The sequence below is a fragment of the Pristiophorus japonicus genome, chromosome 11 (assembly GCF_044704955.1).
Source record: "Pristiophorus japonicus isolate sPriJap1 chromosome 11, sPriJap1.hap1, whole genome shotgun sequence".
Taxonomy (NCBI): domain Eukaryota; kingdom Metazoa; phylum Chordata; class Chondrichthyes; family Pristiophoridae; genus Pristiophorus; species Pristiophorus japonicus.
In genome coordinates this window covers 220,361,541-220,377,568 of record NC_091987.1, presented here as the reverse complement: position 1 = coordinate 220,377,568, position 16,028 = coordinate 220,361,541, and the positions used below count along the sequence as shown (strand labels likewise).

The window sequence follows — 16,028 nt, the reverse complement described above, 5'->3', positions numbered from 1 at the left end:
ACTTTATAAAACAAAAAATGCTATTTGGGCCTCTGTCTCAATACAACTTGTAAAAACACTCCATCTTCTAATAACCCTCAATGGGGAAAAAATCTCTTCAAGTTCCCTCCTTCATTCTTCCAGTTATGACTATCATCCTATGCTCTCGTTACCAGAATCACATTTCTCTTTTTATATCCTTTACTCAACTTTAAAAGTCTATGTATATGCACCACTGGATCGCTCTGCTCCTCCTCTCTGAATCTTACTATTTAGTGTGTACTTCCTTTCACTGATCTTTTCCTCCGTGTACTACTTCACATTTCACTGCATCTCCTTCCTATCTGCCTAGTCCACTAGCTGGTTTAAGTCCACCTGCCCACAGCTGCATTTTTCCTCAGTTCGCCATGCCCCCTACTGGGCAAACTTTGTCACTTGATCATCTATCAATGCACAAGGCGACATTCCCTTTAATACAATGTGCTGCAATCTTAAGTCTTTTAAGTGGTATGTTAACACTTACCTTCTGAAAATCCATATGTACAACATCTGGTACATTTCCCTTTATCTATGTGCTGTTACTGCCTTTTTTAAATGTGATTAGTCAATCATGACCTGCTCTTAGCAAATTAATGCTCCCTCTTCATTTAACCTGTGCCTTTCTATTTGATTTCATCCTGTATAAAATGTTACAGCACAGAAAAATGTCTTTTCAGATCAGTTATTACGGATGCTTCTTCCACCGTTGTTTTTGCTCGGGTATTTCATATCCCAACAACCCTCTGCATATTAAAACAAATTCTAACATTTCCCTTCATTCCTTTGGTGAGAAACAAACTAACAGGAATAGACCATTCAGCCCCTCGAGCCTAATCCGCTATTCTATTAGATCATGGCTGATCTGTACCTTAACTCCATTTACCTGCCTTTGATCCATATACACCCTTGCCTAATAAAAATTCTGTTGATCTCAATCTTGGAAAATTCCAGTTGACCCCTGACCTAGCAACCACAGCCATTTGAGGGAGTGTTCCAGAATTCCACCATCTTTTGTGTGAAATATTGATTTCACTTGTGTTGAATGACCTGGCTCTAATTTTAAGATTCTGTCCCCATGTTCTGAATTCCCTAACAGAGAAAACAGCTTTACTGTATCTTCTCCATCAAATCCCTTATCATTTTAAATATCCCAATTAGATCACCCCTCAACCTTCTAAACCCAAGGCCAACCTTGATAAAGGCCTTCATTCATTGGCCTTGTCGATTATTGTAGGTGTCGACTAGCTTTTTAATGCTTGTACTTTCTCAACATTTAGAAAATATTCTGCTTTATCTTTCTTTGGTTCAAAGTGGATAACCTCATACTTGCCCACATTGAACTATTTGCCACAGTTTTGCCTACTCACTTAATCTGCCTGCCCTTTTGAAACTTCCTGCTCCAAACTGCACTACTTACTGTCCCTGCTATTTTAGGCTAATCTGCAAATTTGGATATAAAACTCTCTCTTTCTTTATCCAAATCATTAATATATTTGGTGAAAAGCTGAGGCTCCAGTACAGATTCCTGAGAAACACCACTTGCCACACCCTTTATCCCTACTTTCTGGCTCCTACTTCGTTACCAATTACCAACCCATGTCACAAAGTTACCTCCAATTCCATGCAGTTTCATTTTTGTCATTCTCCTGTGTGTGGAACCTTATCAAATGCCTTCTGGAAGTCCATAAAGACATCATCCATAGACACTCCCTTATCCACCTTGCTAGTGCCCTCTAAAAATTCCAGTTAGATTAGCCAGACATGACTTCTCCATGCTGACCCTCTGATCAGCTCATACTTGTTAGAAGTGCTGAGTCACTCTATTCCTGATGATGGATTCCAGTAACTTCTCCATAATGTTAGGCTGACCGGTTTGTAGTTACCTGGTTTCTCTCCCTCCCTCCCTTAAATAATGTTATGGCATTTGAAATTGTCTCTTCCAAAGGCACAATTCCCAAATTTAGAGAGCTTTGGAAATTTTGGGTAACGTGTGCAATTTCCTCACCACCTTACCTTCTATTAATACTTGAGGGAGGAAACCATCCCGTCCCAGAGATTTGCCGATCTTAAGTTCCATTATTCTCTTCATTACCATTTTTTAAACTTGTTTGAAATGCAAGCAATCCCACTCTCTAATAATATCAGAGGAAGTGAGCTAAAAAAGGTGCTATGAATTGAATTCAATTATAAACCTTGGTTATACTTTAAGCAAACTTGTGCTACTTAGATGGTGACTGATGCTAATACAGCACTGTTATCCACTAGGACTAAGCTCATGGGATGACATTGATAAGCTCAAAGCATTCCCTAAACTGGAAGAAGTGAGGCTTCTGGGAATTTCCTTACTGCAGAGTTATTCTGAGGAGGAGCGACGCAAGCTCGCCATAGCTAGGTAACATAATCATTTGATCAGTCTTCAGGATATGCGTGGGCCGTGGGGGAAGGTTTGCATCTGAGCCTGTGGGTGGGGGAAGGGTTTGTATTGCAAATGTTTGTACTGGGCTATGTAGAGGAGTGTTGTATTGGTGGCTATGGAGGAGGGTTTGTGGTGTGGAGATTTGGGTGGGAGGTCTATGGTGTACATATTGTGGCTACTGGTATTCATTCTAGTATTAAATCAATGTTCCATCTAAATATTTGATGTCTAATAAATTAGTTAAATGTACATGGTTTATTGGCTTATGTCTATTGGCCGGTTCTCCATGGGTGCAGAACAGTTTCACTTTAAGCTGTTCAAAATCACTGTTTTGTTGCAACTCGAAGCTTAAAACACCATTCTTACATTTATAATTGTGTTCCCTAGTCCTGCACTCACCTCATTACTGTCATGATCTTAAACATGTAAATTCTGCCCCTCCCCTCCCCAAAACCACCTCTTTGTGTTCCCTAATCATCTATCTGTCGGGAACGGTAGCATAAAATTTTACTGAACTCATAATCCAGACGCCTGGACTAATGATCCAGAGACAAGAGTTCAAATTCCACCACAGGGGTGGGATTTGCACACAGTACTCCGGCTGTGGCCTAACTGGTGTTTTATTCAGTTCAAGCATAACCCCCCTGCTCTTGTATTCTATGCCTTGGCTACTAAAGGCAAGTATTCCGTATGCTTTCTTAACCATCTTATCCACCTAGCCTGCCATCTTCAGGGATCTGTGGACATGCACTCCAAGGTCCCTTTGTTCCTCTACACTTCTCTGTCTCCTACCATTTAATGTGTATTCCCTTGCCTTATTAACCCTCCCCAGATGCATTCCCTCACACTTCTCCGGAATAAATTCCATTTGCCACTGTTCTGCCCACCTGACCAGTTGATTAATATCTTCCGATTTTAGTATCATCTGCAAACTTCTTAATCAGACCCCCTACATTCAAGTCTAAATCATTGATATATATTACACAAAAAGCAAGGGACTGAGTACTGAGCCTTGTTGAGCCCCACTGGAAACAGCCTTTCAGAGACAAAAAGCCCTATCAACCATTACCCTTTGCTTCCTGCCTCTGAGCCAATTTTGGATCCAACTTGCCAGTTTGCCCTGGATCCCATGGGCTTTTACTTTCATGACCAGTTTGCCATGTGGGACCTTACCAAAAGCCTTTCTAAAATCTATATACACTACATCGAACGCACTGCCCTCATTGACCCTCCTTGTTACCTCAAAAAATTCAATCAAGTTAATCAGACATGACCTTCCCTTATCAAATCCATGCTGACTGTCCTTGATTAATCTGTGTCTTTCTAAATGAAGATTTATCCTGTTCCTCAGAATTTTTTCTAATAATTTTCCACCACCGAGGTTAGGCTGACTGCCTGTAATTACTCGGTCTATCCCTTTCTCCCTTTTTAAACAAAAGTCTTCCAGCACCACACCTGTACCCAGAGAGGATTTGAAAATGATGGTCAGAGCCTCTGCTATTACCCCTTTTGCTTCTCTTAACAGTCTGGGATACATTTCCTCCAGGCCTGGGGATTTATTCACTTTCAAAGCTTATCATTCAAAGCGTTATTAAACAAAATATGACCGAACCACGCAAGATATTAGGGCAGAAGACCAACAGCTTGGTCAAAGTGGTAGGTTTTAAGGAGAATCTTATTGGTGGAGAGGTTTAAAGAGGGAATTCCAGAGCTTGGGGGTCTAGGCGCCAATGGTTCAGTGGAGTGATTAAAATTGGGGATATGCAAGAGGCCAGAATTGCAGGAATGCCCAGATCTTGGAGGGTTGTAGGGCTAGAGGAAGTTAAAGAGATGGGGAGGAGCGAGGCCATGGAGTGATTTTATGAAAGACGTTGCCTGACCAGGAGCCAGCACAGGCGATGGGGACCAGACTTGGTGCGAGTTAGGGTACAGGCAGCAGAGTTTTGGACAAGCTCAAGTTTATGGAGCTTGAAACAGAATTCTAAATTCTAGGCAACCTCCATCCATTTTATTTTTCTAACCTTTAATTATCGATTTATTAATTTTTGTTCTCATTACTGTCTTGCTGACTATTAAAAAAAATGCAAGACTTTAGATTTAAAACTCTAATTGGGTGAGAGAAATCCAAAAACCTACCTGCCACATCAGTGCTGCACTAATTCGGAGCAGAAAGCTGTACTTTCATACCTTGTTGGACGGGGTCACTGTTTCATTTTTACAGAACGTTAATTAATCAAAAGCAAACTGATGTGTCTTCCTGACAAACTTTTACTTCATTTCATTTTTCTAACCAGGTTGCCATCGATTGTGCTGTTAAATGGTAGCAAAGTTGCAGGAGAAAGGATAGATGCTGAACGGTTTTTCATACGTTACTACATAAATCAGCCAGATGAAGAATTACCAGACAGGCAAGTGATATTCAAAATTCTCAGCCTCCACCGCCCTTCTCCCTGCAAAAACCCCCTCTCGAAATTCGTCTACCTTACCACTTCTCTCACTACTTCAACACCCACCTTTCCAAATTACATTTTTGACCCACCCCCTGTTCTGTTTTCCCTCTTCCCTCCTGCTCATTGTAAACCTTTCTCCTTAACCTGTGAATGCTTGGCACTTCTTTCTGTACAGAGTCACTATAGAAATGTAAATTTAAAAAGGTATACTTCAAGTTGCACTGTTGGATTGGACAGAATTTCAGCCCCTCACAGCTGTAGGTTATGTTCAGATTTACTCCTCGTTTTTCGCAGTTTGCACATTTAATTCTTTATCCAAATTCACCGGTCTATGTTTTTGCACCAATATTTTTATCCTAAGAATCGGGCATTGGTACTAATCCAGGCATTTCTAGAACACCAAAACAGAACAATGTCATCCTTATTAAGATGCAGACCAATAAAAATGGAAGGGAAAAGAAAGTGTAATAGTTGCTTTGAGTGTGCTTCCGGTCTCGGCTATGGGAGATCATATGTCAAGGTAGCCATGAATGAGCAAGGAGACCGAGGCACACAATTGGAATTTTAACTCCATATAGAATGCATTTCTTCCCCATCTCAAGCTTGGCTGTTTTGTCTTTCGGTATGTTCAGCTCTAATCCATAAATGTGCTGTCTGTTGAAACAAACTACGTACCCCACAGTTGGAATAAAGCCAATTGCTTCGAACATTGTAGAATGTAATTTCCCATTCACCATATCTGAATATGATTGTTACATAAAATGTTTGTTGGGAAAAACATGAAATTGCTGCCTGTCACATTTGTGTCTAGTTTCAATGCTGCACCTGTAAAGAGCAACTAAACTGGCTCCCCTGCATTGTGCAGGACAAAACTGAGAGATGGCTGGCAACATCAGAAGAAAGATGGCCGCACTCAGTTGGGTTTTGTCAAGTTGAATGTATGCAGCTGTTAATAGTTGTACATTACCAAGAGAATATGCCCGTCACCAGGTTATCAACTGCTGACTTATTACATCTCCCTCTCCAGAATGCTTGCTTGCTATCCACAACCTCTTCATTGATGAATTTATTGACATCCTGGTGCTGACAGAAGCCTCATTTTCAGGCTGTGGCTATTTTTCCGCCTCGCTGAACCTTACCGCCTGGCTACATGAACTACGTTCCTCACCAAACCGGCAGTGATTTGACTGTCATCATTAAGCCCCTCCACAGGTATATATTAGCACCGTAGCTATTCCATTCCTCTCATCATTTATTTAAAGTTCTCATCGTTTACTGCCCACTAAGTCCCATAACTACTTCCTTGCTGACATCTCCCTTCCCTTCTCAGATTTTGCACTGTGATTACTCATCAGTAACTTAACCATCTGCCTCAGTTCCCTTGCCCCCCGTACTGACTTATTTGCTCACTTGTCCTCACTTAACTTATTTACATCAACTTCTGCCACCCTCATCCACATGTGAGTTCTTCCTCTTGCTATCTCAGCAGCTCTGTGTTGATCATTGATAAGGCTATCTTGATCCACTTCCGCCCACACCACTTCCAAATCTACCACCATCACGCTCTCCCCTGGCCCTCACCACTTCATTCAGCTCGCCTCAAGGCACCCCTATCCTCTGGCCCTCATGACTTGGCTGCAGCTGTTGATTGTCTAGGCGACTACTTCATCTCTGTCTTTGACATCCTTTTAAGAACATAATAGGAGCAGGAGACGGCCATTTGGCCCCTCGCGCCTGCTCCGCCATTCAATAAGACCATGGCTGATCTAATCATAAACTCAGCTCCACTTCCCCGCCCGCTCCCCATAATCCTTTACTCCCTTATCACTCAAAAATCTGTCTATCTCCACCTTAAATATATTCAATGACCCAGCCTCCACAGCTCTCTGGGGCAGAGAATTCCATAGCTTTACAACCCTGGGAGAGAAGAAATTCCTCCTCATCTCAGTTTTAAATGCGTGGCCCCTTATTCTGAGACTATGTCCCCTAGTTTTAGTTTCCCCTATGAGTGGAAATATCCTCTGTGCATCCACCTTGTCGAGTCCCCTCATTATCTTCTATGTTTCAATAAGATCACCTCTCATTCTTCTGAACTCCAATGAGTATAGGCCCAACCTACTCGACCTTTCTTCATAAGTCAACCCCCTCATCTCCGGAATCAACCGAGTGAACCTTCTCTGAACAGCCTCCAATGCAATAATGTCCTTCTTTAAATACGGAGACCAAAACTGTACGCAGTACTCCAGGTGTGGCCTCACCAATACCCTGTACAGTTGTAGCAGGACTTTCCTGCTTTTATACTCCATCTCCCTTGCAATAAAGGCCAACATTCCACTTGCCTTCCTGATTACTTGCTGTACCTGTGTTTAATGCACAAGGACCCCCAGGTCCCTCTGTACTGCAGCACTTTGCAATTTTCGTCCATTTAAATTATAATTTGCTTTTCTATTATTTCTGCCAAAGTGATTAACCTCACATTTTCCCACATTATACTCCATCTGCCAAATGTTTGCCCACTCACTTAGTCTGCCTATATCCCTTTGCAGATTTTTTGTGTCCTCTTCACAATTTGCTTTCCCACCCATCTTTGAATCATCAGCAAACTTGGCTACATTACACTCGGTCCCTTCATCCAAGTCATTAATATAGATTGTAAATAGTTGAGGCCCCAGCACCGATCCCTGCGGCACCCCACTAGTCACTGTTTGCCAACCAGAAAATGACCCATTTATCCCGACTCTCTGTTTTCTGTTAGTTAGCCAATCCTCTATCCACGCTAATATATTACCCCCAACCCATGAAATGTTATCTTGTGCAGTAACCTCTTATGTGGCACCTTATCGAATCCCTTCTGGAAATCCAAATACACCACATCCACTGGTTCCCCCTTATCCACCCTGCTCGTTACATCCTCAAAGAACTCGAGCAGATTTGTCAAACCTGATTTCCCTTTCATAAAACCATGCTGACTGCTTGATTGCATCATGCTTTTCCAAATGTCCCGCTACTGCTTCCTTAATAATGGATTCCAGCATTTTCCCAATGATAGATGTTAGGCTAACTGGTCTATAGTTTCCTACTTTTTGTCTGCCTTTTTTAAATAGAGGCGTTACATTTGCGGTTTTCCAACCTGCTGGGACCACCCCAGAATCCAGGGAATTTTGCTAGGTTACAACCAGTGCATCCACCATCTCTGCAGCCACTTCTTTTAAGACCCTAAGCTGTAATCCATCAACTCCAGGGGACTTGTCCACCTTTAGTCCCGTTATTTTACCAAGTACTTTTTCTTTAGTGATGGTGGTTGTTTTAAGTTCCTCCCTCCCTACAGCCCCTTGATTATCCATTATTGGGATGTTTTTAGTGTCTTACATAGAAACGTAGAAACGTAGAAACATAGAAAATAGGTGCAGGAGCAGGCCATTCGGCCCTTCGAGCCTGCACCACCATTCAATATGATCATGGCTGATCATTCATCTCAGTATCCCATTCCTGCTTTCTCTCCCATACCCCTTGATCCCTTTAGCCGTAAGGGCCACATTTAATTCCCTTTTGAATATATCCAATGAACTGGACTCAACAACATTCTGTGGAAGTGAATTCCACAGGTTCACAACTCTCTTGGTGAAAAAGTTTCTCCTCATCTCGGTCCTATATGGCTTGCCCCTTATCCTTAGACTGTGTCCCCTGGTTCTGGACTTCGTCAACATCGGGAACATTCTTCCTGCATCTAACCTGTCCAGTCCCGTCAGAATTTTATACGTTTCTATGAGATCCTCTCTCATTCTTCTAAATTCCAGTGAGTATAAGCCTAGCCGATCCAGTCTTTCCTCATATGTCAGTCCTGCCATCCCGGGAATCAGTCTGGTGAACCTTTGCTGCACTCACTCAATAGCAAGCACGTCCTTCCTCAGCTTAGGAGACCAAAACTGCACACATACTCAAGGTGTGGTCTCACCAAGGCCCTGTACAACTGCAGCAAGACCTCCCTGCTCCCATACGCAAATCCCCTCGCTATGATGGCCAGTATGCCATTTGCTTTCTTTACTGCCTGCTGTACCTGCGTGCCTACCTTCAATGACTGATGTACCATGACACCCAGGTCTCGTGCACTTCCCCTTTTACTAATCTGTCACCATTCGAAAAATAATCTGCCAAAGTGGATAATCTCACATTTATCCACATTATACTGCATCTGCCATGCATTTGCCCACTCATCTAACCTGTCCAAGTCACCCTGCAGCCTCTTAGTATCCTCCTCACAGCTCACATTGCCATCCAGCTTAGTGTCATCTGCAAACTTGGAGATATTACCCTCAATTCCTTCGTCTAAATCATTCAGGTATATTGTAAATAGCTGGGGTCCCAGCACTGAACCCTACGGCATCCCACTAGTCACTGCCTGCCATTCTGAAAAGGATCCATTTATTCCCACTCTTTGCTTCCTGTCTGCCAACCATTTCTCTATCCACGTCAATACATTACCCCCAATACCATGTGCCTTAATTTTTCACACTAATCTCTTATGTGGGACCTTGTCAAAAGCCTTTTGAAAGTCCAAATACACCACATCCACTGGTTCTCCCTTGTCCACTCTACTAGTTACATCCTCAAAAAATTCTAGAAGATTTGTCAAGCATGATTTCCCTTTCATAAATCCATGCTGACTTGGACCGATCCTGTCACTGTTTTCCAAATGCGCTGCTATTTCATCTTTAATATTTGATTCCACTACTGATGTCAGGCTAACCGGTCTATAATTCCCCGTTTTCTCTCTCCCTCATTTTTTAAAAGGTGGATAAATTAACTGCGCAGTTAGCTGTTAATAGATATAATGTAATTGGGATTACGGAGACATGGCTCCAGGGTGACCAAGGCTGGGAACTCAACATCCAGGGGTATTCAACATTCAGGAAGGATGGACAGGAAGGAAAAGGAGATGGGGTAGCGTTACTGGTTAAAGAGAAGATTAACGCAATAGTAAGGAAGGACATCAGCGTGGATGATGTGAAATCTATATGGGTAGAGCTGCGAAACACCAAAGGGCAGAAAATGTTAGTGGGAGTTGTGTATAGACCACCAAACAGTAGGGAGGTTGGGGACGTGTGCAATAAGGGTACAGCAGTTATCATGGGTGACTTTAATCTACAGCCGGCATGGACTGGTTGGGCCGAATGGCCTGTTTCTGTGCCGTATATCCTGTGTAATCCTATGTAAAACTAATCCCACTGCCATGTTCTCTTCCCATTGTCCTGTAGCATCATCTGCTTGAAATATTTATTCACTTTTTCGTAAAAGATGCTGCAGTCTGCCTCAGCTGCTGTGGCAAAGCGTTCTATGCTACAACATCACTTGAGTAAGATTTATTTCAATAACCTCTTTCCTTGCACTTCCTGACCATTTTAAATGAATGACCACTCATCACTGATTTCCCCACCACGATAGAGGTTTTAATAAAGTCAATAGGAAAAGACTTTCAGAATTTTAAAAACATCCTATTGGGTCTCGTTTCTGCCTTTTCTGCTCCTGTGGACATCGTGCCAGTATCTCAGGTGCCTGCTTCTTGCTGTAATCTTCCATCCCTGGGGAATCTACACTGTGAACTTACAATCGATTTAGTGGCATCTTCTGTTGTACTCTTTGCTCTATTTATAAAATCTAATATGATGTTGGCCTTTTTGAATGGTTTAATCTACCTGCACTCTAATTTTCAGGGCATTATGTATTTCAAGCCTTGCAGTCTTTCTCCGTTCAGTATATACTCATTCTTTGTTTTCTCTCCCAGAATGTATTGCCTCACACTTCTCCATAATAAATTGCATCTATCACTACTCCAATAACCTGTCTGTCCTCCTGAAGTCTTTTACAGTCTCCTCTTTGTTTCCCACAACCCTCCTTTTGTGTCGTATTACTCCATCATCCTCAAAACCCCTTCTGCTTTCACCTTCACCTTAACCACAGTGTGAGGTACTCATGGACTTCACTAGCGCGGTTGTCTAAGTACTGCCACCAACTCCCCTTTGCCCCGACCGGGCACTTCTATCAAATCTCCCCTTCACCTTCTCTGCTGTAAGGAGAACATCCCTGGTTTCTGTGGTCTCTCGCATAACTGAAGTCCTACATCCCTGATATCATTCTAGCAAATTCCCTCTGTACCCTCTCCAAATCTTGACATCCTTCCTAAAGTGTGGTGCCCAGAATTGGCCACAATACTCCACTTGGGGCCTATCCACTATTTTATAAAGGATTAGCATTACTTCCTTGCTTTTGTACTCTGCCTATTATTTATAAAGCCAAGGATCACTTGTGCCTTTTTAACAGCCTTCTCAACTTGCCCTGCCACCTTCAATGATTTGGGTATATACATCACAAGGTCTTTCACTCCTGCACCCCTTTAAAATTATATCATTTAGTTTATATTGCCTCTCCTCATTCTTACTACCAAACTGATTCATGTAGCACTTCTCAGCCATGTGACTGCCCATGTGACCAATGTCATTCTCACTGTTTACTACATTTCCAAATTTCGTGCCATCTGCAAACTTTGAAATGATGCCCTGTATACCCAACTCCAGGTCATGTTTCTATATCAAAAGGAGCACTGGTGCCAACACCAACCCCTGAAGAACACCACTGTATACTTCCCTCCAATCTGAAAAACAACTATTCACCACTACTCCCTCCTCCCCCCTTCCCATCCCTTAGCCAGTTTAGTATTCACGCTGCTGCTGCCCTTTAATCCAATGGGCTTCAATTTGCTTACAATGCTTTTATGTGATACTTTGTCAAATGCCTTTTGAAAGTTCATCAAACACATACCCTCATTTACCCTCTCCATTACTTCATCAAAGAACTCGATCAAGTTAGTCAAACATGATTTGCCTTTAACAAAATCCGTGCTGGTTTTCACCTTTTGGATTCACCTTTGACCTTCCACTTCCTCATCTACAGGCTGCCTATCGGAGACATCATCTTTTGACATGGGGTGCGCCTCCAGATGTATGTTGACACCATCAGCTCTAACTCTGCGTCACTCCCCTTGACCCTACGACTGCCTCTGGTATCAGAATGCCTGTCTGACTTTAAATCCCTGATTTTACTTTAGGTACGAATCGGACGTGTGGCCGTGGTCCAAGCCCCTGTGGCTTTTTGGTCAAGAGACCTTGGCCATTTTCAATATGTTTGATGGGCTGCACTCCTGAGTGCGTCATGAATTGGGCAACCCACCCATATCACGCACGCAATTTCTGGCCCAACTACCGAGGCTTACGTAAAGCTTGGATGCACCTCTTAGTGAGGTTACTTCCACACCCTACCACTACCATTGAAGAGCTGTGGAAGACTTTTTGAGGACACAGATAAGTCGAAGAGCTGCCTCCCGCTTCTCAGATGCCTCGCTGGAGGTCCTAGCGGAGGAAATAAAGGCAAGAAGGGAGCAGTTTCTCTTCAGAATGCATAAGGGTGTCCACAAGGCCAGAATGAAGCAGGCCTGGAGAGAGTCAGTGGCAGCAGCATCACTCCCAGAACCTGAGTTCAAGGACTTCATGAGTAGCAAGAGTGAGTACAGCTCCTCACCTCTCCTCCTTTCTCAACAGCACTCCTTTCACCCCCTTCCCCACCAGTCTCAATAATTCTCTCCTGTCTATCACATCCTTCACATACAAGTACACACTGCCACACCTTTCTCATTCCAAGCTACTAATCTCATCCTTTCCTCTCTTCACACCACACACTCACTCTTCATATAGTACTACTTGCACAACCACTAACTCTTCCCACCACTCCTTCCTCATTGCACACACTTGCCTTTATATTCTTCACCTCCCCATTCTCATTGCCTCTGCACCTATCAACGCATCCAATATATGCAAAGCCCCACACATTTCCACTGACCTTTTCAACAGCCACTCGCTCACTAACTCTCTCCATCTCTTTCTGCAGGACAAGACCATGCATAAATCCAGGACCGACCAAGACTGAGGGAAGATTACCTAACATCATAGCCCTTGCCCGGGCAGAGCACAAAGGATGGGAGATCACTGGCCCAGGCAGAGTCAGGAGTATCTGGAAAGGAGAGGCTAGTGGATTATCTCAGCAGGGTGTCTGCAAATCACATGTATCCCTTCATTCACCTCAGCAAATATGCAGCAACCTTCACAACTTCAAGCTGTATTCTCAAGATTGTCACCTGCTAATGTCCAGCTTCTATCTCATCCTAACTCTTGTCCCTTTTCTCGTGCTTCTAGGTCCTTCTCAACAGCAGCACACTCGTGTACAAGAGACACCTCTGAGGATGCACCGTCACTCACTCCATCCCTCTCAGGCACCAGCTCAGACATTGGCTCTCCAAGTGGGGTAGATAGTGAGCTAGAAGGGTCTGCACGTGACGAAACACCTAGCACTAGAGGGTAGCAACAGGTACTGGTGGTGGGGTCAGCTCGAGAAAGAGAGAGAGAGAGAGAGAGAAGACCCTCTCGCAGCTCTTCTGAGGATGACTGAGATGCAGACTTCATGGGCCCAGTCATGACTAGAAAACTTCTGACCTCTCACCATGTGAGGCATGCCAAGGAGTTTCAGTGGCATGGCGGAGAGTGTGGAGGAGTCTGCTTCTAGCCTATGTGGTGTTACTCTGTTGGTCATCTCCAGGAGCACTGCGGCTGGTCCTCCCAGCAGTAGTCCGCGTTCGCACGCATTGAAGCTTGATGCTAATGGATGACTGGGGGAGGGCAGTCTAGATCAAAAATAAATATTCCATAGGATTGGGAGGGCATCAAAGCCATGTTTGTTAATAAAAACATGTCTTAACACTCCCCATCTTATAAACTTCTCCCAGCCTAGGGATCTAGGAGCTTGAGCTAAATGCCTGTGTAGTCCCTGTTGGTACAGGTTGAGCGTCCGAATTCCGGAGTTTCAGAATGTTCGGGATACCGGACCAATCCGTGGCTGGGTCATCCAGAATCCAGAAAATGTTCCGAAATCCGGACCTGCCACTGCCCCCACTCCGCCACCGGACTTGTCTCCCCGAAGGGCCACCTCCCCCCTCCCCGCTGGGCCGGACTCGCTTCTGCCACCCCTCTCCCTCGTCCCCCGCTGGACTCCCCACCCCCCCCTGGGCCAGACTCACTTCCACCACCCCTCTCCCTCGTCCCCCGCTGGGCTCCCCACCCCCCCCCCCTGGGCCGGACTCACTTCCACCACCCCTCTCCCTCGTCCCCCGCTGGGCTCCCCACCCCCTCTGGGCCAGACTCACTTCTGCCACCCCCCTCCCTCGTCCCCTGCTGGACTCCCCACCCTCCCTGGGCCAGACTCGCTTCCACCACCCCTCTCCCTCGTCCCCCGCTGGGCTCCCCACCCCCCCCCCTGGGCCGGACTCACTTCCACCACCCCTCTCCCTCGTCCCCCGCTGGGCCAGACTCACTTCCACCACCCCGCTCCCTCGTCCCCCGCTGGGCTCCCCACCCCCCCTGGGCCAGACTCGCTTCCACCACCCCTCTCCCTCGTCCCCCGCTGGGCCAGACTCACTTCCACCACCCCTCTCCCTCGTCCCCCGCTGGGCCAGACTCACTTCCACCACCCCGCTCCCTCGTCCCCCGCTGGGCTCCCCACCCCCCCTGGGCCAGACTCGCTTCTGCCAACCCCCTCCCTCGTCCCCCGCTGGACTCCCCACCCCCCCGGGCCAGACTCGCTTCTGCCACCCCCCTCCCTCGTCCCCCGCTGGGCTCCCCATCCCCCCTGGGCCGGACTCACTTCTGCCACCCCTCTCCCTCGTCCCCCGCTGGGCTCCCCACCCCCCCGGGCCAGACTCGCTTCCGCCGCCCTCGTCCCCCGCTGGGCTCCTCCCACCCCCCCTACTGGGCCACCGATTGCCTCCCCCTCCCCCACTGGGCTGCCGGACTCGTCTCCCCTGCTGGCCTTTATTTAAAAATGTTATTCTCTTTTCCCACGTGAAAACATCTGGAAAAGTTGATAAAATGAATAGACCTGTATCAGCTTGATGCAGCTGGTGAGTGATAATGGCATGTAGTTCCGATGACACTCATGTTGTATAACTCGGGAGTAATAACTGGTTCTTGTACTTGTGTAACCTGTATCACTCAGCAATTTCTAAAGTACCCTCAATCCCAGGAAAATAAAGTCTTTCATCAGAACGGCCCAGTTTCAATGTTTTTTATGGTGCAGAATATTCCCAAATCGTTAATAAAGTCTGCATCTCGGTGTTTGCTTTGTCATTGAGTAGAATTGCACCGTAATTGGCTGAAGTAATGTATCCTGACATTTGCAGCTACTAGCTGTTTGTAAACTGCACAAAGGAACGATTCATTGTAAAATACTAATGTCATACTGCTGCATGTCATCGTCTTCTGACTGACTTTTAACCTTAGGAATGTGACTTGCAATTTTTCTCAGTCTTTGTGACTAAATGTATGTTAAACAGGCTGTAACCGTTGGTAGGATCTCTGGTTTCTTAGTGAAAAGCTGCTTTATTAAACATTTGATAAGTTTGATAGTTCTAAGTTTGGGCTAGTATTTCTTGTTGCTGCTAACTCTTGGGCCTTTCTCGTGTAATTCCATTTCTTCAAGTATCCTTTTATATTCCTTTAAATATACTCATCCAGTTCCCTTTTAAATGATATAGTCTCTGCCTCGATAACCATTTGCAGTAAAGTATTTCCATGTTCCAATAACCCTGTGGAAAAGCATTCTAACATTGTGCTTCATCGTATCATAGAATGTTAGAGCACAGAAATATGGGGCATTTCACGGAGTATTTCACCATATCCCACTTCTCCATACATTTGATATTTTTAGTAAACAACTGGTTCTTTAGTATTTATAGACTCTGGTGCATTCCAAACAACCGTATAAATATATTATTTTCTAACCTCCCCTTTAATTCTTCCTGTGATTATCATAAATTGCTGACTTGCTAACCAGTGGAAAAAATTTCACTATTTACCTTATCATAATCCTTCCTCTAGTAATAGCCCTAAGGCTCTATTTCCTTTGTACATTTTTACAATCTTTCACTATTTACCCTTAAAATGAATACATTAAGTTTTATAGCTCTCTATAACCTAGAATTCAATTTCCTTTTCTTATACCTGTGCTACCACCATTTAACGATCTATGTACCCGCACCCCGAGAT

General features: G+C 44.6%; 1 protein-coding gene across 6 annotated transcripts in view; it reads left to right on the top strand.

Annotated features, from left to right (window-relative positions):
• Nucleotides 1-16,028, top strand: part of LOC139276502 (tubulin-specific chaperone cofactor E-like protein) — a 74,464-nt gene that overhangs the window by 46,980 nt on the left and 11,456 nt on the right. For 4 of the 6 annotated variants that reach the window (XM_070894613.1, XM_070894615.1, XM_070894612.1 and 1 more), the window contains exons 6-7: nt 2,284-2,410; nt 4,729-4,842. In XM_070894613.1, the coding sequence (XP_070750714.1) occupies nt 2,284-2,410; nt 4,729-4,842 (241 nt within the window). The other 2 variants (XR_011595939.1, XM_070894616.1) reach the window with 2 other exon arrangements.